This window comes from Polypterus senegalus, chromosome 4 (assembly GCF_016835505.1).
Source record: "Polypterus senegalus isolate Bchr_013 chromosome 4, ASM1683550v1, whole genome shotgun sequence".
Taxonomy (NCBI): Eukaryota; Metazoa; Chordata; class Cladistia; order Polypteriformes; family Polypteridae; genus Polypterus; species Polypterus senegalus.
The window spans coordinates 70,190,505-70,211,229 of NC_053157.1; the positions used below are offsets into that span (position 1 = coordinate 70,190,505).

Genomic DNA, 20,725 nt, shown 5'->3' on the forward strand with positions numbered 1-20,725 from the left:
CAATAATTTCTTCCATTAATTTACCCATGTGGCATGTTAGGTTTACTGGCCTAACTGGCCTATAGTTGCCTATTAAAGGGACAACATTTGATAGCTTTAAATGTGTAGGGATTTCCTCAGTGTGTGGTGATTTTGATTTCAGCCTCTTTATCTCAAGGAAGCTAAACTTCTCTTTCTACAATTTCCAAATCATTGAGCACATTCTTAGTACGCGAAAGGTTATCTATTAGTTCACATTTAGTCAGGACAGGGTAATATTTGAAAGTCACTAGATTTTATTCACAAATTAATTTGACAAACATGCAGTTTGATTATTAAATAACACCAGCAATTGAAAAGACAACTATAGTTAATGTTGCATTTACATTTATCCTCAGTGATAATAATAACTACAAATATTCAAAGAACTTAGACCCTAGATTTATTATTAAGCTTGAGTATTTCTTTAAAGCTGAACTTTTAGTATTCATTTTAATAAAGTTTACTCATTTATTAAGTTAATTTGTTTTGTGATTTTCTTTATCATCTCTTCTACTGTGTTTCTTGAATCCTATGAACTATTCATCCATATATCCATTATCCAACCCGCTATATCCTAACTACAAGGTCACAAGGGTCTGCTGGAGCCAATCCCAGTCAACACAGGGCGCAAGGTAGGAAACAAACCCCGGGTAGGGGGCCAGCCCACCGCAGATCCAATGAACTAGTAGATAACAATTAGATAGAACCAGTTAGCCCCAGTTTTCTCAGCTCCCTGTTTTGTTAGTTGCTTTTCCTCAGAAAATAGTCAGTGTTTTTATATTGATAGCAGAAGTGACAAGTACAGGCAGACTGTATTTTTGTAAATTGTGGTGTGTGTTGATTTTACTTCAAGGTGGTTTTGATAAACCCATTCTTTTTCACTTCTCACTGATCATTAAGTATGTAACAATAAATGCAAATGCATTCACTTCATGATGGAAAATATAATCAAAGGAAACAACACATTTTATTGTTTGTGCTTTTTATTGTTTACATTTCTTTCAGCATATATGAGCACTGGTGTAAACACAACACATGATCTGATACTATCTGTATTTCTGACAGTTTAGTAAGGATTCTCTTGAATTGTATTACTGACATAATGGTGAAATCTTTTCTATCTCCTAGATACCAAGAAAACACTCCAGTGTGATCTTCTGTCTAGAAACCTACAAGAAAAATAAACAAGTATTTAATTACTAATGGACACTAACATACCTGTATTGAAGTATGCATAATTACATAAGTACATAATTACATGATTTAATGAACAAATAACTGAATATTTTTTACTAGATACATATATATGAAGTAACTTTGAACCTCACTGTTTCCTATCCACTTTTTTAGCGACATTTTAATTTCTATGCTGGACGAAACAAAAAGTAAGAATTACAATGTACTTGTGACAACAACATTTGCATACTACAGGTCAAATTCTTTTACAACAAAGTGCAAGGGACCTACAAAATATTTTGTTGTAATGAAAATTTCGTAGTAATGAGATTCTGTATTTGTCGCTACAATGCTTTCTTTAATTTGCATCCAGGCGTTTGCAATCATTTCCATAGAGTCTTTCCTGTTAATTTTCTTCTCCTCCTGTCTACAAGTTATGCTGGCGAGAATTTTTCTCAGCATTTCCTCTGCGATAATACATTTTCAGGGTGTGAATGATGTCCAAATCCAATGGCTGAAGCACTCCTGTGCAATTGGATGGGAGGAACTCAACTTGAACATTTTCTAAATGTAGAAGCATGCTGTGAGCAGCACAGTTATCAATCAGAAGCAGAATCTTCCTTTTCTTCTTCTTCATATTGTGAGGTTTCTGAACTCTTTTTGGAGCACTGCAGAAGCAAATCTGAGCCAATCACAGTCATGGTATCGTCCATGGGTGATGCAAGGAACAATGCAGCCAACAGTATTACTTGGCCAATAACATGGCCACTACCCTGTCTGACTGCTGTATCTGCGTATAGGGGAGTGGTAAATCCTGCTACAATAAATAATCATGCTGTTCATGTTTCAAGCTGAATAAAGCTGTTTTTGCTAAAGTACTGAGACTCAACCTCATGTTTTGGGGTACAAGACAGTGCCTCACACATCATAATATCCTTGTCAACTTGTCACTGCCAGTTTCCCAAAATGTCTTGAGTCATCCAAGCTCTCTGGTTTGCCTTATACTCGCAGGGAAGGAATGTCATGTGCTTAAAACACCGAGGACTGGTAGACTGATGAGAGGAATAACTGCTTTTATGATATCTTCAAATGCAGCAGTTCACATATATTTGCACTGAGGCCCAAGGTTTGTAACCCGAGATTTTTCTTCTGTTTTTGCTCGGTCTTTTAAGAAAGTTGACACTGTCAATGGTGAAATTCCGAATTCACTGGCAACATGTTTTTTTCTTTTTGCCAGAATCAAGAGCAGCAAAAATGTCAAGGTTGTATTCGTTCTGATGTGAACTGTTGTTGTTTTTTCGTGTTTGCCATTTCTATGGGAGGGTGACAATCAGTTAAATTCCAAATGGATGTTTTTCAAATGGTGACAAGCAATAAGCAAAAGGTATCACTGAAAACCACAGAAAACAAACAAGGCAAAAAAAAATAGTATGAGGAAATTTACAATATTTCTGTTCAGGGATCGTTGTGCACAACTAAGTTGTGACCACAGAACTAACTGCTCTGTGGTGGATTCATTATATTGACTGCTCTGTGGATGATTCATTCAGGCATTTCAAGGTCTTTTGGGCACTTTGTTGTAATGACAGTATCTGCTAAATCTACTTCATAGTAATGAGATTTTTATAGACTCTGTCTTATGGGGAAACTGTCAGGACTGTAAAATACTTGTTTGTAATGAAAAGTTTGTTGTAAAGATATTCGTTGTAACGGAATTTAACCTATACTATTAAAAAGCAGCAATGTCAATTGTCTCATAGACTTCCACAGTGCTTACTTCTTACAATGATGGAAAGCAAATCACAGATTAATAAGAGACATGGTTTTATTGTAAAGATAATTGCAGAACTTAAAAAGATTAAGAATCCCTCATTCAAAGAATTGTTCTACTCATAGGTTTTTACAATTAATACTACACAATATCAAACGCAAGCACGTTTTCTATTTAAAAAGTATTTATTGTTTCTTACTTACTTTGTCCTTATGCAGTGAGAAGGTCTTTGCTTGTATTGATGAAAGCTGCTCTCTAAAAGATTAAATATATATATTTTAAATATGATAAAGACCAAGAGATTTTTATCCTAAGTTTTTAAAATATGATCAGTCACAATCCAAAAATTCCAAAATTAAAGTCAATGTGGACCACAGGCATATATATGAAAATATCCTGTCCATGCCATGCACTGATAACAGATTGATCCTTTTGGCTTTTATCAGGGTGAACAAGTTGAAATAAATGCCTAAATATCATGGGCAATAATTGTGGAAACTGGGATTGCATAGACATTAATTTATTAATCCATTATACTGTGAACCCAAAAATTCAAGAAAACGGTTCTAAGAAAAAGCAAAACTCACATCAGTATATTAAATAATTTAAGGTAGTAAATGAAACATTAAATTTGAATATATTACTTAGTAATATTACAAAGTAAATACACATATTCATAACACATTTAAAAAAGTATTGCATGATTTTTTTTGTAAATGAACTGTACCTCGGTTTCAAAGCATTGTTGGTTGCTCTCTACTGCACAACATTTAGCCTTCAAGGCATTGTAGCCATCAGTCAGAGTCTTGATTTGTTCCATTGTTATTGTTGGCTTTAATCTTACAACTTCATATAAAAGTCTGAAATAAACAGGAAACATAAATGCATCCTTTTAATACCATCTTAGTAATAGACACTATCTGCACGGTGGTGCAGTTTTGCATGTTCTCCCCGTGTCTGCGTGGGTTTCCTCTGTGTACTCCGGTTTCCTCCCACAGTCCAAAGACATGCAGGTTAGGTGCATTACCGATCCTAAATTGTGCTTGGGGTGTGTGTGTGGGCTCCTTGTGAGTGGCTGGCGCCTTGCCTGGGGTTTGTTTCCTGCCTTGCGCCTTGTGTTGGCTGGGACTGGCTCCAGCAGACCCCCGTGACCCTGTGGTTGGGATATAATGGGTTGGATAATGGATGGATGGATATATATATATATATATATATATATATATATATATATATATATATATATATATATATATATAGCAGCAGGCATTTTGCTTTTGGTATAAAGGAGCCCCAGTACCATTTCTTGACACTTATGCTGAATAACTTGTTGCCTGAAAATGTGTCGGAGAGAAGATGTGCAGCATTGTTCATAACGGCACTCTCTTCTCTGCTAGTACCTTCTGGAGGCCCAGAGTGTGTCCCATAACTGAGCCTGCCTTTTTAAATATTTTGTTAATTTGGTGGGTCTCTACTGAAGTGATGTTACAAGCCCAACATACCACAGTGTAAAAAATTGCACTAGCCATCACAGAGGTGAAGATGATGTGAAAGATGTCACTTCCTGCATGAAAGGAAAGCAGTCTCCTAAGGCAGAAGAGACTGCTCTACTGTTTGTTATATAGTTCCTCTGTGTTCAGAGACCAGTCCAACCTGTCATTGATGTTGACCCCAAGTATTTACAGAAGTGCACCACTTCAACATTCCCTCCCTGAAGAGTGACCAGAGATAGAGACTCTTTGGTGCTGTGAAAATTAATAGTTGCAGGCAATTCTTTCTGCAACAAGGAACAAAGTTCTACACCTGACTCCTATACTCTCTCTCTGCACTTATGGGGTGTATAAATAAGGGGGATTAATAATTTGATTGTGGTGCATCAGTTCTGCTCACATCTGTATTAGAAACATAGTCCTTGATTATTATAATCTTTGGTTTACCCAACAAACAGTCCATCATCCAGCACACCATAGGCTCATCCACCTGCATATCTCTGAGTTTACGCCCGGGACTGCTGGATGGTATTTAAAGAGCTGGAGAAATTCAAAAACAAATCCTCACAGTGTTGCCAGCTTGGTCCAGGTGAAACAAGTCTGATAAAAAGTCATGGAGCTTTAATCATTGTTGGTATACACATGATCATTATATATTCATACAGTGTGTTAAAAAACAAACTGTACTGATTCTGAAGGACAAAATAATTCACATACAGTATAAGCAAATGCTGGATCTATAACTAAAAAGGGCTTTGACCCAATTATTTTTCTTTAACACTACAATTAAGCATTAACCAGACCAATGGTTATTAAGTTTTTAAATATTTTGCCATTTTTTTGGTGTCTGTGTCATGCCCTTGTCTTCCCTTGATTTTCCATTAATCTCTGCATTGCAAATGCCCATTTTGTTTTTACTCTGAAATTCCATTCAGAAAAAAAAGTGTGATGATATTTTTCTTATTATTTTTATAAGGGGTCCCTCCATTACTGCTGCAGGTAACACTATAGAATGTTGGTGACCAGGTGTGAATTCCATATTTACATATCCTTTCTACCTCGAAAAATCATTTCATAGCACTGCTGTTGACACAAATGAAAAGTTGTGGCCGAGGTTTGAATTGTTGTTTCTCTATTGCAAATAACTACACAATAATCACTGAAAAGGTGTAACACTTAAAATCACTCACAGTGTTTCAGTACATGTAATGAAGGTCACAGAGAAATCTGAAAAACTATCGGCTCTCCAGTTATGTCAGTCATGAACCACAGAAAGCATCAGCAATTGCTGCAGAACTCCATATTACATGATTTTTTTTTTTACATACACTCCAGATGTGGCTTTCTTGAGCAGGACTGTAGGCATCCACTATAAAGATGGCAAGCTGAAGGGCCAATAGTAAGAACTAAAGAAAACAAATTCCACTTGGTGTAGTATTAGCACTTATACTGTCTAAATAATGTGTGGTGGCTGCATCTGTTCTGTCTCTTTGGAGAGGAAGTTAACCTACAGTTTTGAAGAGAAAGTTGACTCTGTACTAGCTCTAATCAATTAATCCTAAAATAATAATAATTTACATATAGTAGTTGTAGAGTTGTCTTATTGTTGAATATTGCTTTACTGCTGTTTTTCATATTTCTTTGTGGATGCATTTTTGAAATGTATTTTCTTAAGCATTTGAGATAGTTCCAGCAAAACTGTATTCCATTGGTTGCAAATATTATTATATTAATTCAAGCATGTCTCAGATAAGGCCCTTTTTAAAATAATAGTGTTTTTGTCAGTTAGTAATTTCAGCCATACACTGGTTTGACTGATAGGTAAGAACAATACATGCAAAGTAAATGAAGTTGATGTTATTTACTGATACAGTATATACAAAGTAGGTGGATGGCTATAGTATGCAGGCAAAAATATTCAATAATTAGCATGTCACTGTGATTTATGCTTTAAATGGTTCTGAAGACATGATTGCAAGTTTTTCATAATTAGACATAGATTTTGATTGGACATACTCATATATTTAAAGCATTTACCTATACAATACTTAGAATTAGCTAAACATTGTATGAGATACAGTAAAATGGAGTGAATTATGTACTTACTTTACCGATGCTGTCAGGGAATCTTGATCTGACATTGTACAAACAGCCTCAGTAATAGGGAATGACTCAGCTGAGAATTCTGGAGGTGCCGATTCTGTGTCTGGTTTCATGTCAAGGAAGCAGAGCCGTCTGTGTGAATAGAAATCATTGCAGCAGGCTTCAACATTCTTGTTTATAGTAGCAGGGTCATTTTCAGCACAGGTCTCATCAAGCAAATCGCTCAGCTGTGGCAAAAAATACAAAGAAATGAAATGATATAAATGTTTTTGCTTGCAAAATACTGCAGTAAACATGGGCAGGTAATGTGCTGCTGCTTTACTGCATAAAAGCACTGAACAAAAAAGTATTTTCAAAAAGCAAGATCAGAAGTTAAAATATTCTTCCATTCCGTAAAGTTCTATATAGGAAAGTGTATAGTCAGTTATTATTGTTTTAAAAACATTAAACATGCAACAGATGAATTTCTTTGCAATTATATTGAGGATAATTCATTGGGAGTGATCCAATGATTAATGAAAAAGTGCAATTCTATCTGTCTAATTTGGAAAATGAAAGTTGAGCCACTCCTTAGGTATTGCAAAAAAGTCAAGTGTTACTCCCTTAGATGGGAATTAAGCAATAATAAAACAATATTAATGACCAAATAATGATCCAAAGACAAGAATGCCTATTAAAGGTAAGTCTGTTGTTCCACTGAATGTCCAGTGGGTTCCACGTTCCACTTTCCCATCTCTTAAAGTAAAATGAAGCAGCCTGTCTCTCACACACATCTTGATTCTTATTCACTCTGCCAGTGATCCTTCACCCAACACTTGTAAACTCTGAGTGAGTAACCTTAAAATCTTTTCTAAATATAATTTACAAATCATCCTCAGGATTATGTCAGAGATAAGGAACAGCTACCAAAACTCTTTAGCAGATCTGAACAGCTGACTGAGATTTGAGAGTTGTGAGGCCACATATATACTTACCATGGTAATCTGTGGATTATCTTTTTTCCAAAATAAACAGTCAGATGTCACCTTTTTAACATGGGCATCTCCTGCTGCCATCTGTCATCTCAAGTTTATATGGTTTGTCATCTGTATCTCGTAGAACATTGTAAAGAATTCAAAAATGTTGGCGCAATACACATGCAGAGCAGGTTAGAGATAATGAAAGTAGTGAAATTCGAAAGTCTCAAAAAAATGATAGTAAAGATTGCATTAGCACAAACAAATGGAAATTATTACTCAGTGAAATAACGGAACAGCGAAAAGAGATAGAGTAGATTGCTCGGATTAAAACTTTAAATCGGAGATTTATAGATCGTCTAATGCGTGTTGCCTTCAGGGAAAACTAGTGTTTCTTCCCAATGAAGAGGTGTATCCTTGAGAATGAAAAGATTTGTTGTTTGGTGAAACTGAAATCCACATACGTGAGCGGCAGAGATGTAAAGTGGCTAGCGCGTAGCACAGGCCAGGGGGGTTGGCAAGCGAAGCGAGCAGGAGGCAAAGCCCCCTAGTAAACTATATTAATCTGTGATGCAATTTGAATATTTACTTCTGAGGCACTCTTTTCAATGGCTTCTAGATGTTGAATAGCACCATTCTGTCTACAGTAACATGCTGAGAAGCCCTACTGTTAGGAAACTTCTTTTTATCTATATGGCCGCAGTCAGATGCTTTCACTGTCGTATATTATCCAAGTGTCTCTTTTCACCCTGCAGATCACATGTTAGCTTTTCAGTTTCATGGTACCAATTGAGACTTATAAATTTGTTTTCTGAATTTGCTGCCCTGCTGAAATGTAAAGCTGTAATGCTAAATCAATACAAAACAATATGGTTACTTGAAACTCTTTAGGAGATCTAGCTTCATAAATACCTATGGAGTGTGGAATAGCATCAACCCAAAATAAACTATCAGCAAAAGTTCAATTAGAATGACCATTTAAGGTAATTAAAATAAAACCTTTTTATTTTGCTGACATAGGCCCTGCTCTAGCTAGAAATCACTCATTCATTTGTCTGTTTCAGTTTGCATTCTCTGCTTTGATATTTTTCCCCAAGATAACATCAGTTTTAATATATTTACTATTAAAGTTAACATGTTAACATTTATGATTAATGTGGCCTTTTGATGCATTAAAAAAATAGGCAGTGCTTTGGTGAGGGTGACATTATAAACAATAATATAAATAAGTGTGAACCTAAAAAATTACATACACATCCAGTACCATATTTATATACTAATTTTAAAAATTTTATGAAATAAAATTTTCATTTAAAGGTTTAACATTTCGTATTATGTGGTTTACAACAATGTGCCACATGTCAGTGTGCAGCGCTGGTGTTCATTTTCTTGATTTATACATACTGACATATGTGCAGGGGAATTGGAGGGAAGGGTGTCGGTTTATGGCAGTCTTAGTGCAACACTAGAGAAAAGTAAAAGGTAAACATTATGCTTTCTTTTTTTTTTCACTTCATGTTTCTGTAAGTACAGTAGATTAAATAAAAGTCATATCACAGAAGTGCTAAATATGTTATTCTTGAGTTGCACTAAAGCCAAAATAAGCCTCTACCACATCTGTATTTAATCTGCCAGTCTGACAGAAAGCTTACAGTGCTGACTGCATTTATATAGTGAAATGTAATAATTATCCCTACCAATGATTCAAGTTTGCAGTATCTTTGCTATTTTATACAAACGACACAACATAACCACCTAAGTAATGCATGGTGTCAGTTTTTATGTGAGATAGCAGCTACAGACTTTTTTTTAGCGTGCTAGGGACAAAGGTGTAGACAGAGCAGAGTTTTCCAACTGTTTTTCTGTAATGGCACAATTTTTGTAACCCAAGAAATCCCAAAGCACACCATGATTCTACTAACCACAAAAGTATTAAATCTATTGTATACACATACTAAACTGTCTAAAAGGGCAGGACAGGGGCTAAAAAAATAGTAGCTCAGAGATTGCTGTTTGCAAGCACAGAGCTTAGTGAGACTTTGGGCGCATTTTCCAGGTGATTCACCCTGTTATTCACTCATACAGGTGGTCTTTTCTCTGCTTCACTCCACTGACCTGGGGTCAGAGGCACCTCGTATGCCCACAGTCCCTCAGTTTTACGAGAGACACTGGCGAACATGCACCCAGCCAGATGGCTTCTAAAGTGCCCTCTAAGTGCCGTATGTGCAAAATGGCGATCACAGAGCTGCTTTTATGTTGGCTTCTCCAGGTAGGCCCTTCCTCCTCAGACAGGTCTCAGCCACCTGAGGAGCATGTTTCTCTCAGGTCAGGACCCAGGGGCACTACACTGTTAATTCCACAGTGCAACAGTTAAAAAACACTTGTGTAAAGTATAATTATCAAGACGTTGATGGTGATGAACAATTGAGGATAGCATTTACAGAGTTTTAACACAAGCTTTAATGTATCCCCATTTAAGAGATGCTAATTTTTTCAATTAATTAATCAGCACTGCATTCAACATCAACAGCAGTTTCAATAGTTACATTTTAACTTTGACAAGTCTGTATCTCTGTATCTTCATGATATTCAGTGTGTATTTACTTTATGATGTATGTATTATTTTAATGTTAGATGCGATTAGTCACAATTAGTAACCAACATTTATTTGAATAATTAGTTAATTTTTTTTTAATCGATTCCCAGCCCTAAGGTTACTTCTTAGATATAAAAATGTTATTTTTTAATCAGTGGGCCTTGAATGACATGAAAGTGCTTGCCAAACAAGAATCAACAAGTATGACACTTAATTTATTCATGATCAATGACAATCAGTTGACTTTAATTAGAATAAATCTGTATATTTCATTGCCACTTGTTTATAAGTAGGAATAGTATAGTATATACCATACTGCATTATAAAAAGCAATTTTACTATTTTTTGATGTTCAGACAAGGTGAGCATATATTGTGTAAATTTAAACATAAACGCTTTGCTTACTTTCTCCTCTGCACATGGCATTAGTTTACTTTGGTCCTTTGCACAGCACTCTTGCATAATTTCACCCATTCTGTATGTTATTGTCCTTATTCCTTCAAAGCTTGCTGTGGGCATAATGCTTGTGTACCGGATAACCATGCTAAAATTTAGAAAGAAAATACAAAATACTATTACCATAAAAAAATTATGTTTTTATAAATGGGTATAATAACAGTTGAAAATATGTATCCTTCAATTTCTTATCTATATTTATTTTTGTAGAAAGTTCTGATGTTTGTTATTCTAAACCTGCTTTCACTTGGTTAGGGACACATATAGACAGAGGTTTCCATAACAGCAAAAGTTGTAAAGCTTGAACAACTGAGTGAGGCACATGGTTTAATAGCAGAGCAGAGACTTCATGTTAATTGTCAGCCTAAAATCATGTTGTTGTAGAGGCTTGAAGATAAGCACACAAGACCCTTGCTGGAGGTTGTAGTTTAACATACCATCCCCACATAGAAAGAAGTGTAGTGAGTTGAAGTTAAGTTTACTGTACTAACATGTTACCTGAACTTAAGTTTCAATACTATGGTCACAAGGCAGGAACCAACAGTGGATGAGTCTCAAGTTCATTAAAGAGCACACTGATTTACACATTCATATTGTAAGCAATCTTTTATCATATTTTAAACTACCCTACTGATCTTTGGGATTTGGTAGGTAAATCAGAACAACAGGATAAAACCTATACAAAGAAAAAGAGAATATGCAAACTATACATTTAGAAGTTGACTTTTCATTCTGTAATCTTGTGTTATTTAATGTATTATTAGGAAAATGAATAAAGTTATTGCTGTTAATTGATCAAAAATCTTGCTCTCTATTACTGTTATGCTATAATAATTATTCGAATATCTGATCATTTAGAATCCGTATTTGTTCTTAACTCAATTTTTCTTTTGTAAAAACTTGATAGCTTTGTATGGATTGCAATAAAATTAATAAAAAGAAAAAAAAAAAATAGAATCCGTATCCTAATAGTAGATCAGAGGACATATACAAAATGAAGGGAATATATAATATAAGTTTCAAGGTAAGGCACTTATATAATCATAGTACCAGAGTTTTTCAACATGTTGCATGCTGATTAGCATATATAAGTAATAATTTTACTGAACTCTGTACTCTTGAAAATAATGACCCTATATTTTACTGTTTGAAGTTCAATATTTGAAATAAAACATGACTCAAAAATGTGCTTAATATATCTTCATTTAGTAAACAGTAAATGATTAAAAAGTTTAGTATCAAACCATCACTTACAGCTTCACATATGCTGCTAATCCTTCCGTATTGACAATAGCACACATTTTCTGAAAGTGACTTAGATTGTCTTGCACGGCAGCATGAAGTTTTTCATCCTGAACAGAACATTGAAAAATATGGGTTGGCAAGAAGCTCTTAGGAAATGACTTCTGTATGTTTTTAAAAAAATATTCAAATTTATTATCTTAAACTATATACATAAGGAAAGAATTACACATGCAATAATGCACTGGATAAACAACACTGCATGTTTTGCTGGGTTTGTCAGTGTCAAGAGAGAACGATATCTGTAAAAAAATATGATCATAAGGGTAACCTGCCATCTGAAAATTTGGGGATCATCAGTGAGGGACCATGTTCGCTAATACATCTTTCTTTTTCTTGTGTTTTTTTTAGGACAAAGTAAACTCCTTTTATTTCATGGACTGGCTGCATGAGTTTTGCCTCTCAGTGGTCTCAACTTTAAATTCATAAATGTAAGTGAAAAATTACTTTTGGCTTCTTCACCGTGCTGCGATCAGAGAAACGCTACAGCAGCTTCAAAATCAGTTCAGAGAAACTGAAGAAGAGCTTCTTTCTATAGTCCATCCGCATCCTAATTGAGGACAGTGTCTAGAGATACTTGATGTTAATTCTCTTATATAAAGTTATTTAAGTTCATTTACTTATTATATATAAATAAAGTTATTTATTTACTTATTTATTACATAAGTTATATTTTAATGTAATGCATATTACTGCTGGTATTTAACGTAATAAATTTATTGATATTTATAAAGTCACGTATTATTGTTTATTGTCCTTTTATATTAAATTTAATTTTTACTCAGAGAGTTTATCAACTAAACATTTCACTACATATTGTACTGTGTGTATATCTATATGCGACAAATACATTTCATCTGATTTGATTTAACTTGATAGTGCTATGACAAAGATTAGATGTAAAAAGCATCAAAATCTTAAAGTTTTTTTTTTTTTTAAATAGATATGACTGGGATTGGCTCCAGCAGAACCCCGTGACCCTGTAGTTAGGATATAGCGGGTTTGATAATGCATGGATGGATGGATGGATGGATATGACTCAATGATTACTGAAAGGAGAATGCCAAAACATTTCAGTACACAAATATCAAACAAATTCAACATTATATTCCATATATTGATGATTTATTAAGGATTAGTAATATGTGTGCAAGTTACACTATAAATGCACAACAGGGGTATTTCTAAGTTTTTTAATATGTATGTTTAATACAATATATAATGTGGCACTATCTGTCTATGATATTTGCAGTATTCTTTATTTATTATTATACATTTAGGTCAATATTTTTTTATATTTTGATCCAGTGATCAGATTATTTAAAGCAGAATTCTAATACAGTATAATGTTGTGTTACACATGCATATCTGAGGGACACCTTTATGGCTCATTCAAGGTATGCAATACAAACTCTGGGCAAGCAGAGGCGCTACCACTAAGAGTCTCATCTTTTTTTTCTTCCTTAGCAGTGAGAAGACATCATCTTCATGGTGATACCTGCATTTTCATCACTCTTTAATTTAATATTGTTTTTTATCAGTATGCTGCTGCTGGAGTATGTGAATTTCCCCTTGGGATTAATAAAGTATCTATCTATCTATCTATCTATCTATCTATCTATCTATCTATCTATCTATCTATCTATCTATCTAACTAACCCTACCCCTTCCAGCATGGCCGAATGTCGCCGTCTCATTTGGACCCGGATGAACTTGAGAGTGGAGCTTCAAGATCCCTCCACACTCTCCAAGAGCTACTCTAGATAAAGCCAAAAAGGTGACTTATGTTTTGTTTCATGCCCTTGAATGCCTGTTTTGTTTATTATCTGATACAAATTAAAAGGTCTGACCCAGCTGGCACTCCAACTCTTCGTATGGGTATCCTGTGTTCCTTCCATCTATCCACAGTTCTCATCATTAATTTAGGCTGAAACTGCTTAGTTGCTTTATTGGTATAAATAAAATGAAGGACTTTGCTAATGATAAATGATAGTAATAAAACTCAAAGCAGCACACTGAATATAATGCTGGTGTAAAGTAAAAACAACTCTGACCCTTTTATTTTGGAAAACTACACTGTAAGAAACAATCAACAGTTCTTTTCCAAAACAAGACTTAAACTCCTTATTTTTATATTACTTTTCCATTTAGATTGTTAGATTTGGGAGGCAGAAGTTGTTTATTTATACACAGAAGGCCTATCAACTAATAACACTAAATGGGACATATAGCCACTTAGATGTTAGTTAGCACTGCTGCTTCAATGCTTCAGATTACTGGTTTCAGATAATATACTGAACACTGTCTATGTGACACTTATTCAAGTGCTTTGTGTCCTTCCCACCCATATTTTAAAGATGTATATGTCGGGTTAACTGGCAATTCTAAACTCTATTATGTGTTTAATAGGCATTAAAAACTTGAAATGCCTCATTCTTGAACACATTTCAAAAACAAATTTGAAACTGTGATGTATTTTCAAATCTATAATACTATTTAGTTTCCTCCCACAATCCAAGGACATGCAGGTTAGGTGGATTGGCAATTCTAAATTGGCCCTAGTGTGTGCTTGGTGTGTGGGTGTGTGTTTGTGTGTGTCCTGCAGTAGGTTGGCACCCTGCCCAGGATTGGTTCCTGCCTTGTGCCCTGTGTTGGCTCCAGCAGACCCCCGTGACCCTGTATTCGGATTCAGCGGGTTAGAAAATGGATGGATGGATAATACTATTTAGATATGCATACAGAAATTTGTGTTAATTAAGGGTTCTTCAAGTTGTTTTTTATCTTTTAACTTTTGGAGATTTGACACACAGTTTGGATACAGCATTGAAACAGGTAAAATACATAATAAGGCTGGGAAAGAAACAGTCTAAATCTTTGTTGTTTTTCATTGTCAATTTTCCTATGAAGTGAAATCATCTTTGTTTTACAGATATCTTTGATAACTGTTTAAATACGTCAGATGGCACAAAGAAGGTGGACTTAAAAAAATACAATAGCAAATAAAGTCTGGAACTAGCAATACAATGACGTCTCAAAAATAATTATGGTCAAGCAATTGCAAGATCCACTGATAAAAAAAAAATAAGACAACAACATATATGTAGTATATTTGAATATTTTAACTCTGTATTTAAATATTCTTATTGCACAAAGTTCCCTTTTCACCCTTGGAGCAACTTACTGCTTTTCCGTAACATTCTGGAGGATTCTCAGTTGCACAGCATTTTGTCAGTTCGTCTTCATAACCCTTGGCTATCCTTAGAAGCATCTGACTAGATAATTCTGGGTGTCTTCTTGAATATTCATAAAGGAATCTAAAGCAAAATATAATTTAATATTATTTTGGCAGTAAATTAATTTAACAGTACATGAAACATTCCCAAAACCAGAAGCACATGTGACAGAAACACAGACCAGACATCGTGAAAGGTTTTGGGGCAGCCACCCATATAATATCCCTGGCTGCAAAAGGATTTTTGAAAAGAACATAGTTGTTCACAAGACTGAGTCCAAAACAGAACTGATTCAGTGGTGGTAAGATGGTGGCTTTAAAGGCCCGTATAGGCAGTGTCGTCATCAAAAGGGGCCAGAACCAGAAGTGACATCATTGAAGGGGGTGGAACCGTAAGTGAGGTTTTCAGAAGCGCCAGCACCTGGCAATATTACTCATGAAAGATCTGCAGGGAACTGTGAAAGACAGTCAGTGCACCCCACCGCACCCTGGTCAGATGTGGTATTACCATTACTTAAGCCCTTTAGCTGCCTCCTACTCACATGTATGTGACACACAGGTATGATTTGCTGTAGTTTATAAACTGGATCATATTTTGGGTTGAACTGGGAATCATAATGGAATGATTAAGTGATGTTGGCAAGTTAAGTATGACGTAGGTCACAAAGGAGAAAACCCACCTAAACACTGAGAGTATTGTGTCGGTGTCGGGCTCTGGTGACTTTTCATCATCTAATGAGCAGACTTCTCTGCACTCAGAAGACTTAACTGGAATGGGCCTACATAACTACATCTCTTTGTGTACAATTTGACAGGAAAGAAGTGTGATCAAGCGGCTGTATTAGATAGATAGATAGATAGATAGATAGATAGATAGATAGATAGATAGATAGATAGATAGATAGATAGATAGATAGAGAGATACTTTATTAATCCCAAGGGGAAATCTATTAGTTAGTTATCATAAAATGTCTCAGTTTGTACATTAACTCTAAAAAAATAACATTGGTTTAACAAATGGAAAATGTCTTTATTGACATTCCTGCATTGCCAAACATTTGACTCATCACAGCACACTTGTGCATTCCCCAGAACGCTGCTGCTTCAAGAAATGTGTTGTATAGAGGAGAAGTACATGCACTCCTGTGATCTCTGAAAAAAAACACAAAACACATCTGCAAAACCCCTACAAAATAACCACAAGACCGGTAAGTATTTTATAAGAATGACTGTTAGGGAGCATGTATAAGCGAACAAAACTGTAAAGTACTTCTTTGCAGTTCCAGTTTGTGATATAATGAGAATTTCATTTGAAAATGAGTTGTTAATGGACAATGGAAAGATGAGATAATAATAGTTCACATTCCAAAATCATCTCCACCAAATATCAATGACTTGAGGCCAATCCCTTTGACATCTGACCTTTTCAAACTATTTGAATAGTTTGTTTCAAATTGGATTATAATGCTGAAGCTAATTTAGATTTTATGAGGTTGGGATGTTGACAAAACCATTCTGTAACATATACTCTATAACATTTGGTGGATTTCATGTATAAGACCGCTTATTTTTAGTCTGCATGATAATTAAAACTGAATTTGTCAATGCACATGCCACAGTGTGTGTCTCATACAATAGTAGAACAGAGCCTTTGTGACCTAGGTGTGACAGCAGGATTGATTCCATGGGTAAACAATAATGTGACTGATCATTGTCAGATAGTCAATTACCAGGGGCACTCCCCTAAATGGGAACATCATTCATGTGGAGTTGCAGAATAGACTATATTTGGGCCTATTGTCCCCGTGGTATTGATTACTTGCATATTGCCCTGAAATATATAGTGATGAAATGTATTTGGCCCAGGCATGGTCACCTTATGTTCCTTCATTTCACAACAGTCTGTGAATTATCTTGGTTGTTGGATTGAGGCGCATACACTGAAAAAAAAATCACCTATATGAGATATTAGCTGCATTTGGCAACTCTTCAATGATCAAAACATCCTAAAAGTCTGTGTTACAATGAAGATTTTAAGGGTTATCATCCAGGATTAATTGTGATGGGATAGCCAGATGGACCATATGCTAATGTCAGCTAATAAGAAAGTTTTCTTCTTATGGTGGTTGAAAAAAGCTGGCATCTACAATGCCAAATTGGTTTACTTTTATAAAGGCTAGGTTTGCCCTGTTTTGTAATATGACACTTCTTTCTGACTATTGACTAGACTAAAATGTTGGAAACAATACAGAAAGAGGCCTGTAAATTAAAACCTGGCCACAAGGTAGACAGGATATCGAGACACACTTCATCCTAGATTTGGTTTCTCTATCAGAGAGACGTACCAATTTATGTTTGAACTTCACCAGAAAATTGATCAAATTCAAATCTTATGATTGGCTGCCCACGTTTAAAAAGGAGAGTATTAGTCGCCATAAAAGGAAGTCAAATAAACTGTTTTTTCCAACAGAGAGATAGCCAATATATAATATTGATATCCCATATATGTGTAGATTACTAAATGATAATGGATTTTGAATTTTGAGCGCAAAGTTTTTTGGATTTATGTGACTACATATTTGTGTATTTATAACTATTGTATTTAAATTTATATGTGCAGGGTTGTTTTCTTTTATTTATAACAGCAATTCAGTGCTCTTAATAACTTATGTCTCAAGAAACCAAAAATGTGTTGAAAGAGTGAAGGAACAACAACCTCAATGTGATTACCTGGTATGGAATCTTACAAGTATACTGAATTGCATTGCTTCTCTGAAAAGACTCATGCGCTGGCAGTATTGATGATCTCTTGTTTAGACAACCTTCATATGGAGTTCACTCCTAACTCTAAGCAGGAGATGAATAGAGGTGTTATGTCACAAACGTATCTCTTGGCTTCCAAGACAGTAAAAATACAGTATGTCTCCAGGGGACTTTAATCTGTTTCTAACACATTCTACTATCTGAAAATAAAAAACATGCTCTCATTGCACTTGGGATTCTGAAGACCTGGGAGGCAAAAGGGACTGAAAAACAAAACCGTTATGAAAGACAAGACAGAGAAAGAGACAGGTGATTATTTTTGCTACCTCAGTAGTATTAAACACCATTAGCATGAAACAAGATAAGTATTGTTAGTTCATTTTCCATAACCCACCAACCATACAAACGTTTTGACTCCTTTTGGTCAGGTCCTTCAAATTCAGTTTATCTATACAATGAAAGCACCTGTAGATATTCATGTGACAATTCAAATGAAGTCAAGTCTTACCCGCCAATGAATAAATCCTTCCCTGCAGCAAATTTATCACAGACATCTGCATCTTTAATGTAGCTTTCTACTTTTTCTGAGAGGTCTGCTGGTTTCTCATCAGGTTCCATATTTTCAATGCAGTATCCCTTTTCCAGTATTGAAAGCTTACAGCACTGTGCCAGGTGTTTGGTTCTTGAGATGATATCATCACGCGCACAACTGTCTTCTATTAATTGTTTCTGCAAAATTAAATATTTTTACATATCTTTAAAAATATATTTATTCTAAAATGTACCACTTTGCTTTGATCAAGTATGATCTTACATTTCGCTGCTTTTTGTGATGTTATATGTTATGATACGTGATCATAACTAAGAAATTAAATTATAATAATGAAAACTGTGTTGACTATAAATAAAGTAATTTAATAAATTGTAAATTTATAATCACCATTTTTTTTGTGCACTTGAATGAATCACCAGAACAGCATGTGAAAATAGAGGATGTTATATTTTGGCTGATTTCTGCAATTTCATCTGCTGTGGCTTGTGGCAGCTTTTGGCTGGACTGAGCTACTTTTCTAAAAGAAGAAATACATGTGAAATATATATTTGCCCAATAAGCAATAAGAAAATTTTGATCGCAAATTAAATTTAACTCTCATTGTTTTTGTACTGGAAGGTATAGTCATGCATAGAGTTAACAATTTATTGGACAACATAACAGTATATAGTGCTTGTAAATGGTTTTACCATGGTACCAGAAAGTGGTGTTGTTAATTTAAGTAAGAATTTATCTGTATATTTAACATGACCTTTTGTAAGAGAAAATACAGTAGTTATAGCTTTTAACAATCATAATTGTAAGTATCACCTTGCACAATAATGGCATTTCAAATGACAAAGAAAAATGTAAAAAAAAGTATAATGATGGAATCTTACTTTGCTTTGATAACTCGTTCTCCATATTTTTTGCTGATTGCACATACGGACTGTGACTGAGCAGTAACGCTAGCGATGTAATTTCGAACTGGTCTACCCTGTTTAAAAAAGGGACACCCACCATTTAATTTATTAAATAACTTCCAAATTTACAGTATTTAGTACCATAACAGTAAATGTGCATAGCAATTATGTCTTTAATAAAATAATGACAGGAAAGGTTGAAAGATATTAATCTTTACTTTTCCTTTAATAAATAGGTGCCAGATATGACTAATGTAACATTATATTATAACTAATTTTCTGCAATTAGATTTAAAAAATGTTTGACTTGTAAACATAATAAAAAATAATGCCTTCAGTGTAAGTCATTGATTGTTTTTATTGTAATATAAAAAAAACACAGCTTATCAGTAACAAATTCAGTAACAAAAAAAAACTAATATAAAAATATTTTAATTAAACAAATGCAGAGGATTCAGAAAGTATTCAGACTCCTTCACTTATTCCATATTTTGTTATGTTGCAGCCTTATGCTAAAATCATTAAATCAATTTTTCCACATATCAAGCAAAACTCAACACCCCAGAATAGCAAACTAAAAGCCAGATTTTAGAAATATTTGCACATTTGTTAAAAATAACAAAAATGAAATGTCACATTGGCACACATATTCAGACCTTTAGCTAAGTACCTTGAAATTTGGCTCATGTGCTTCCCAATTTGTTGATCAACACTAAGATGTTTCAAAACTCTATTTGGTGTAAACCTGAGGGGATTTCAATTGAACATGACTAATAAAAGCTCAAACCAGTCTATATGTGAATCAGAGCAAACATTAAGCCACAAGGTCAAATGATTTGCTTCCAGATCTGGGGCTACAAAAATTCCTGTGTTTGGAACAACCACAATTCTTGTAAAAACTAGTCAGAAGTAACTGAGAACTCCATGGTCACTTTAGCTGCACTGCAGTGAACCTTCAGTATGTGGAGATGGGATACACTTTCAGAAGGGCAACCTTTACTGCAACACTCCACTGATCTGGACTTTATGAACACATGGAAACTGCATGGAAACTGCAAAAAGACACCTGAAAGACTCAAAGACAAGATTTTCTTATCTGATGAAACGAAGATTAGCTTTGTGTCTGGAAGAAACCAAGATCTGTTTGTCACCTGTGCAATAACATTCGAAATGGTGAAGCACAGATGTGGCAGCATCATACTGTGGAGTTGTTTATCAGAGACAGGGACTGGGAGACTAGACAAGGTCAAGGGATAGCTGAACAGAGCAAAGTTAATGAAAACCTGCTCCAGAGCAGTCGGGACCTAAGACTGTGCCGAAGGTTCACCTTCCTATAGAAAAATGACCTCAAGCATAAACCACAGACACCTCATAAGTGGCTAAGGGGCAACTCTGAGAATGTTCTTC

The 20,725-nt window shown here is 34.9% G+C and overlaps 1 protein-coding gene across 1 annotated transcript in view; it reads right to left on the reverse strand.

Annotated features, from left to right (window-relative positions):
* Positions 1-986: 986 nt before the first annotated feature.
* LOC120527428 (albumin 1-like) overlaps positions 987-20,725 on the reverse strand; it is a 32,400-nt gene continuing 12,661 nt past the window's right edge. Inside the window, exons 6-15 of the mRNA XM_039750834.1 lie at positions 19,295-19,392; positions 18,804-18,933; positions 18,372-18,592; positions 15,050-15,182; positions 11,821-11,918; positions 10,516-10,654; positions 6,562-6,785; positions 3,696-3,828; positions 3,172-3,223; positions 987-1,190 (exon numbers count right to left, since the gene is read on the reverse strand). Coding sequence (XP_039606768.1) covers positions 3,179-3,223; positions 3,696-3,828; positions 6,562-6,785; positions 10,516-10,654; positions 11,821-11,918; positions 15,050-15,182; positions 18,372-18,592; positions 18,804-18,933; positions 19,295-19,392 — 1,221 coding nt within the window. The 3' untranslated portion in view covers positions 987-1,190; positions 3,172-3,178. The remainder of the gene's footprint in view (positions 1,191-3,171; positions 3,224-3,695; positions 3,829-6,561; positions 6,786-10,515; positions 10,655-11,820; positions 11,919-15,049; positions 15,183-18,371; positions 18,593-18,803; positions 18,934-19,294; positions 19,393-20,725) is intronic.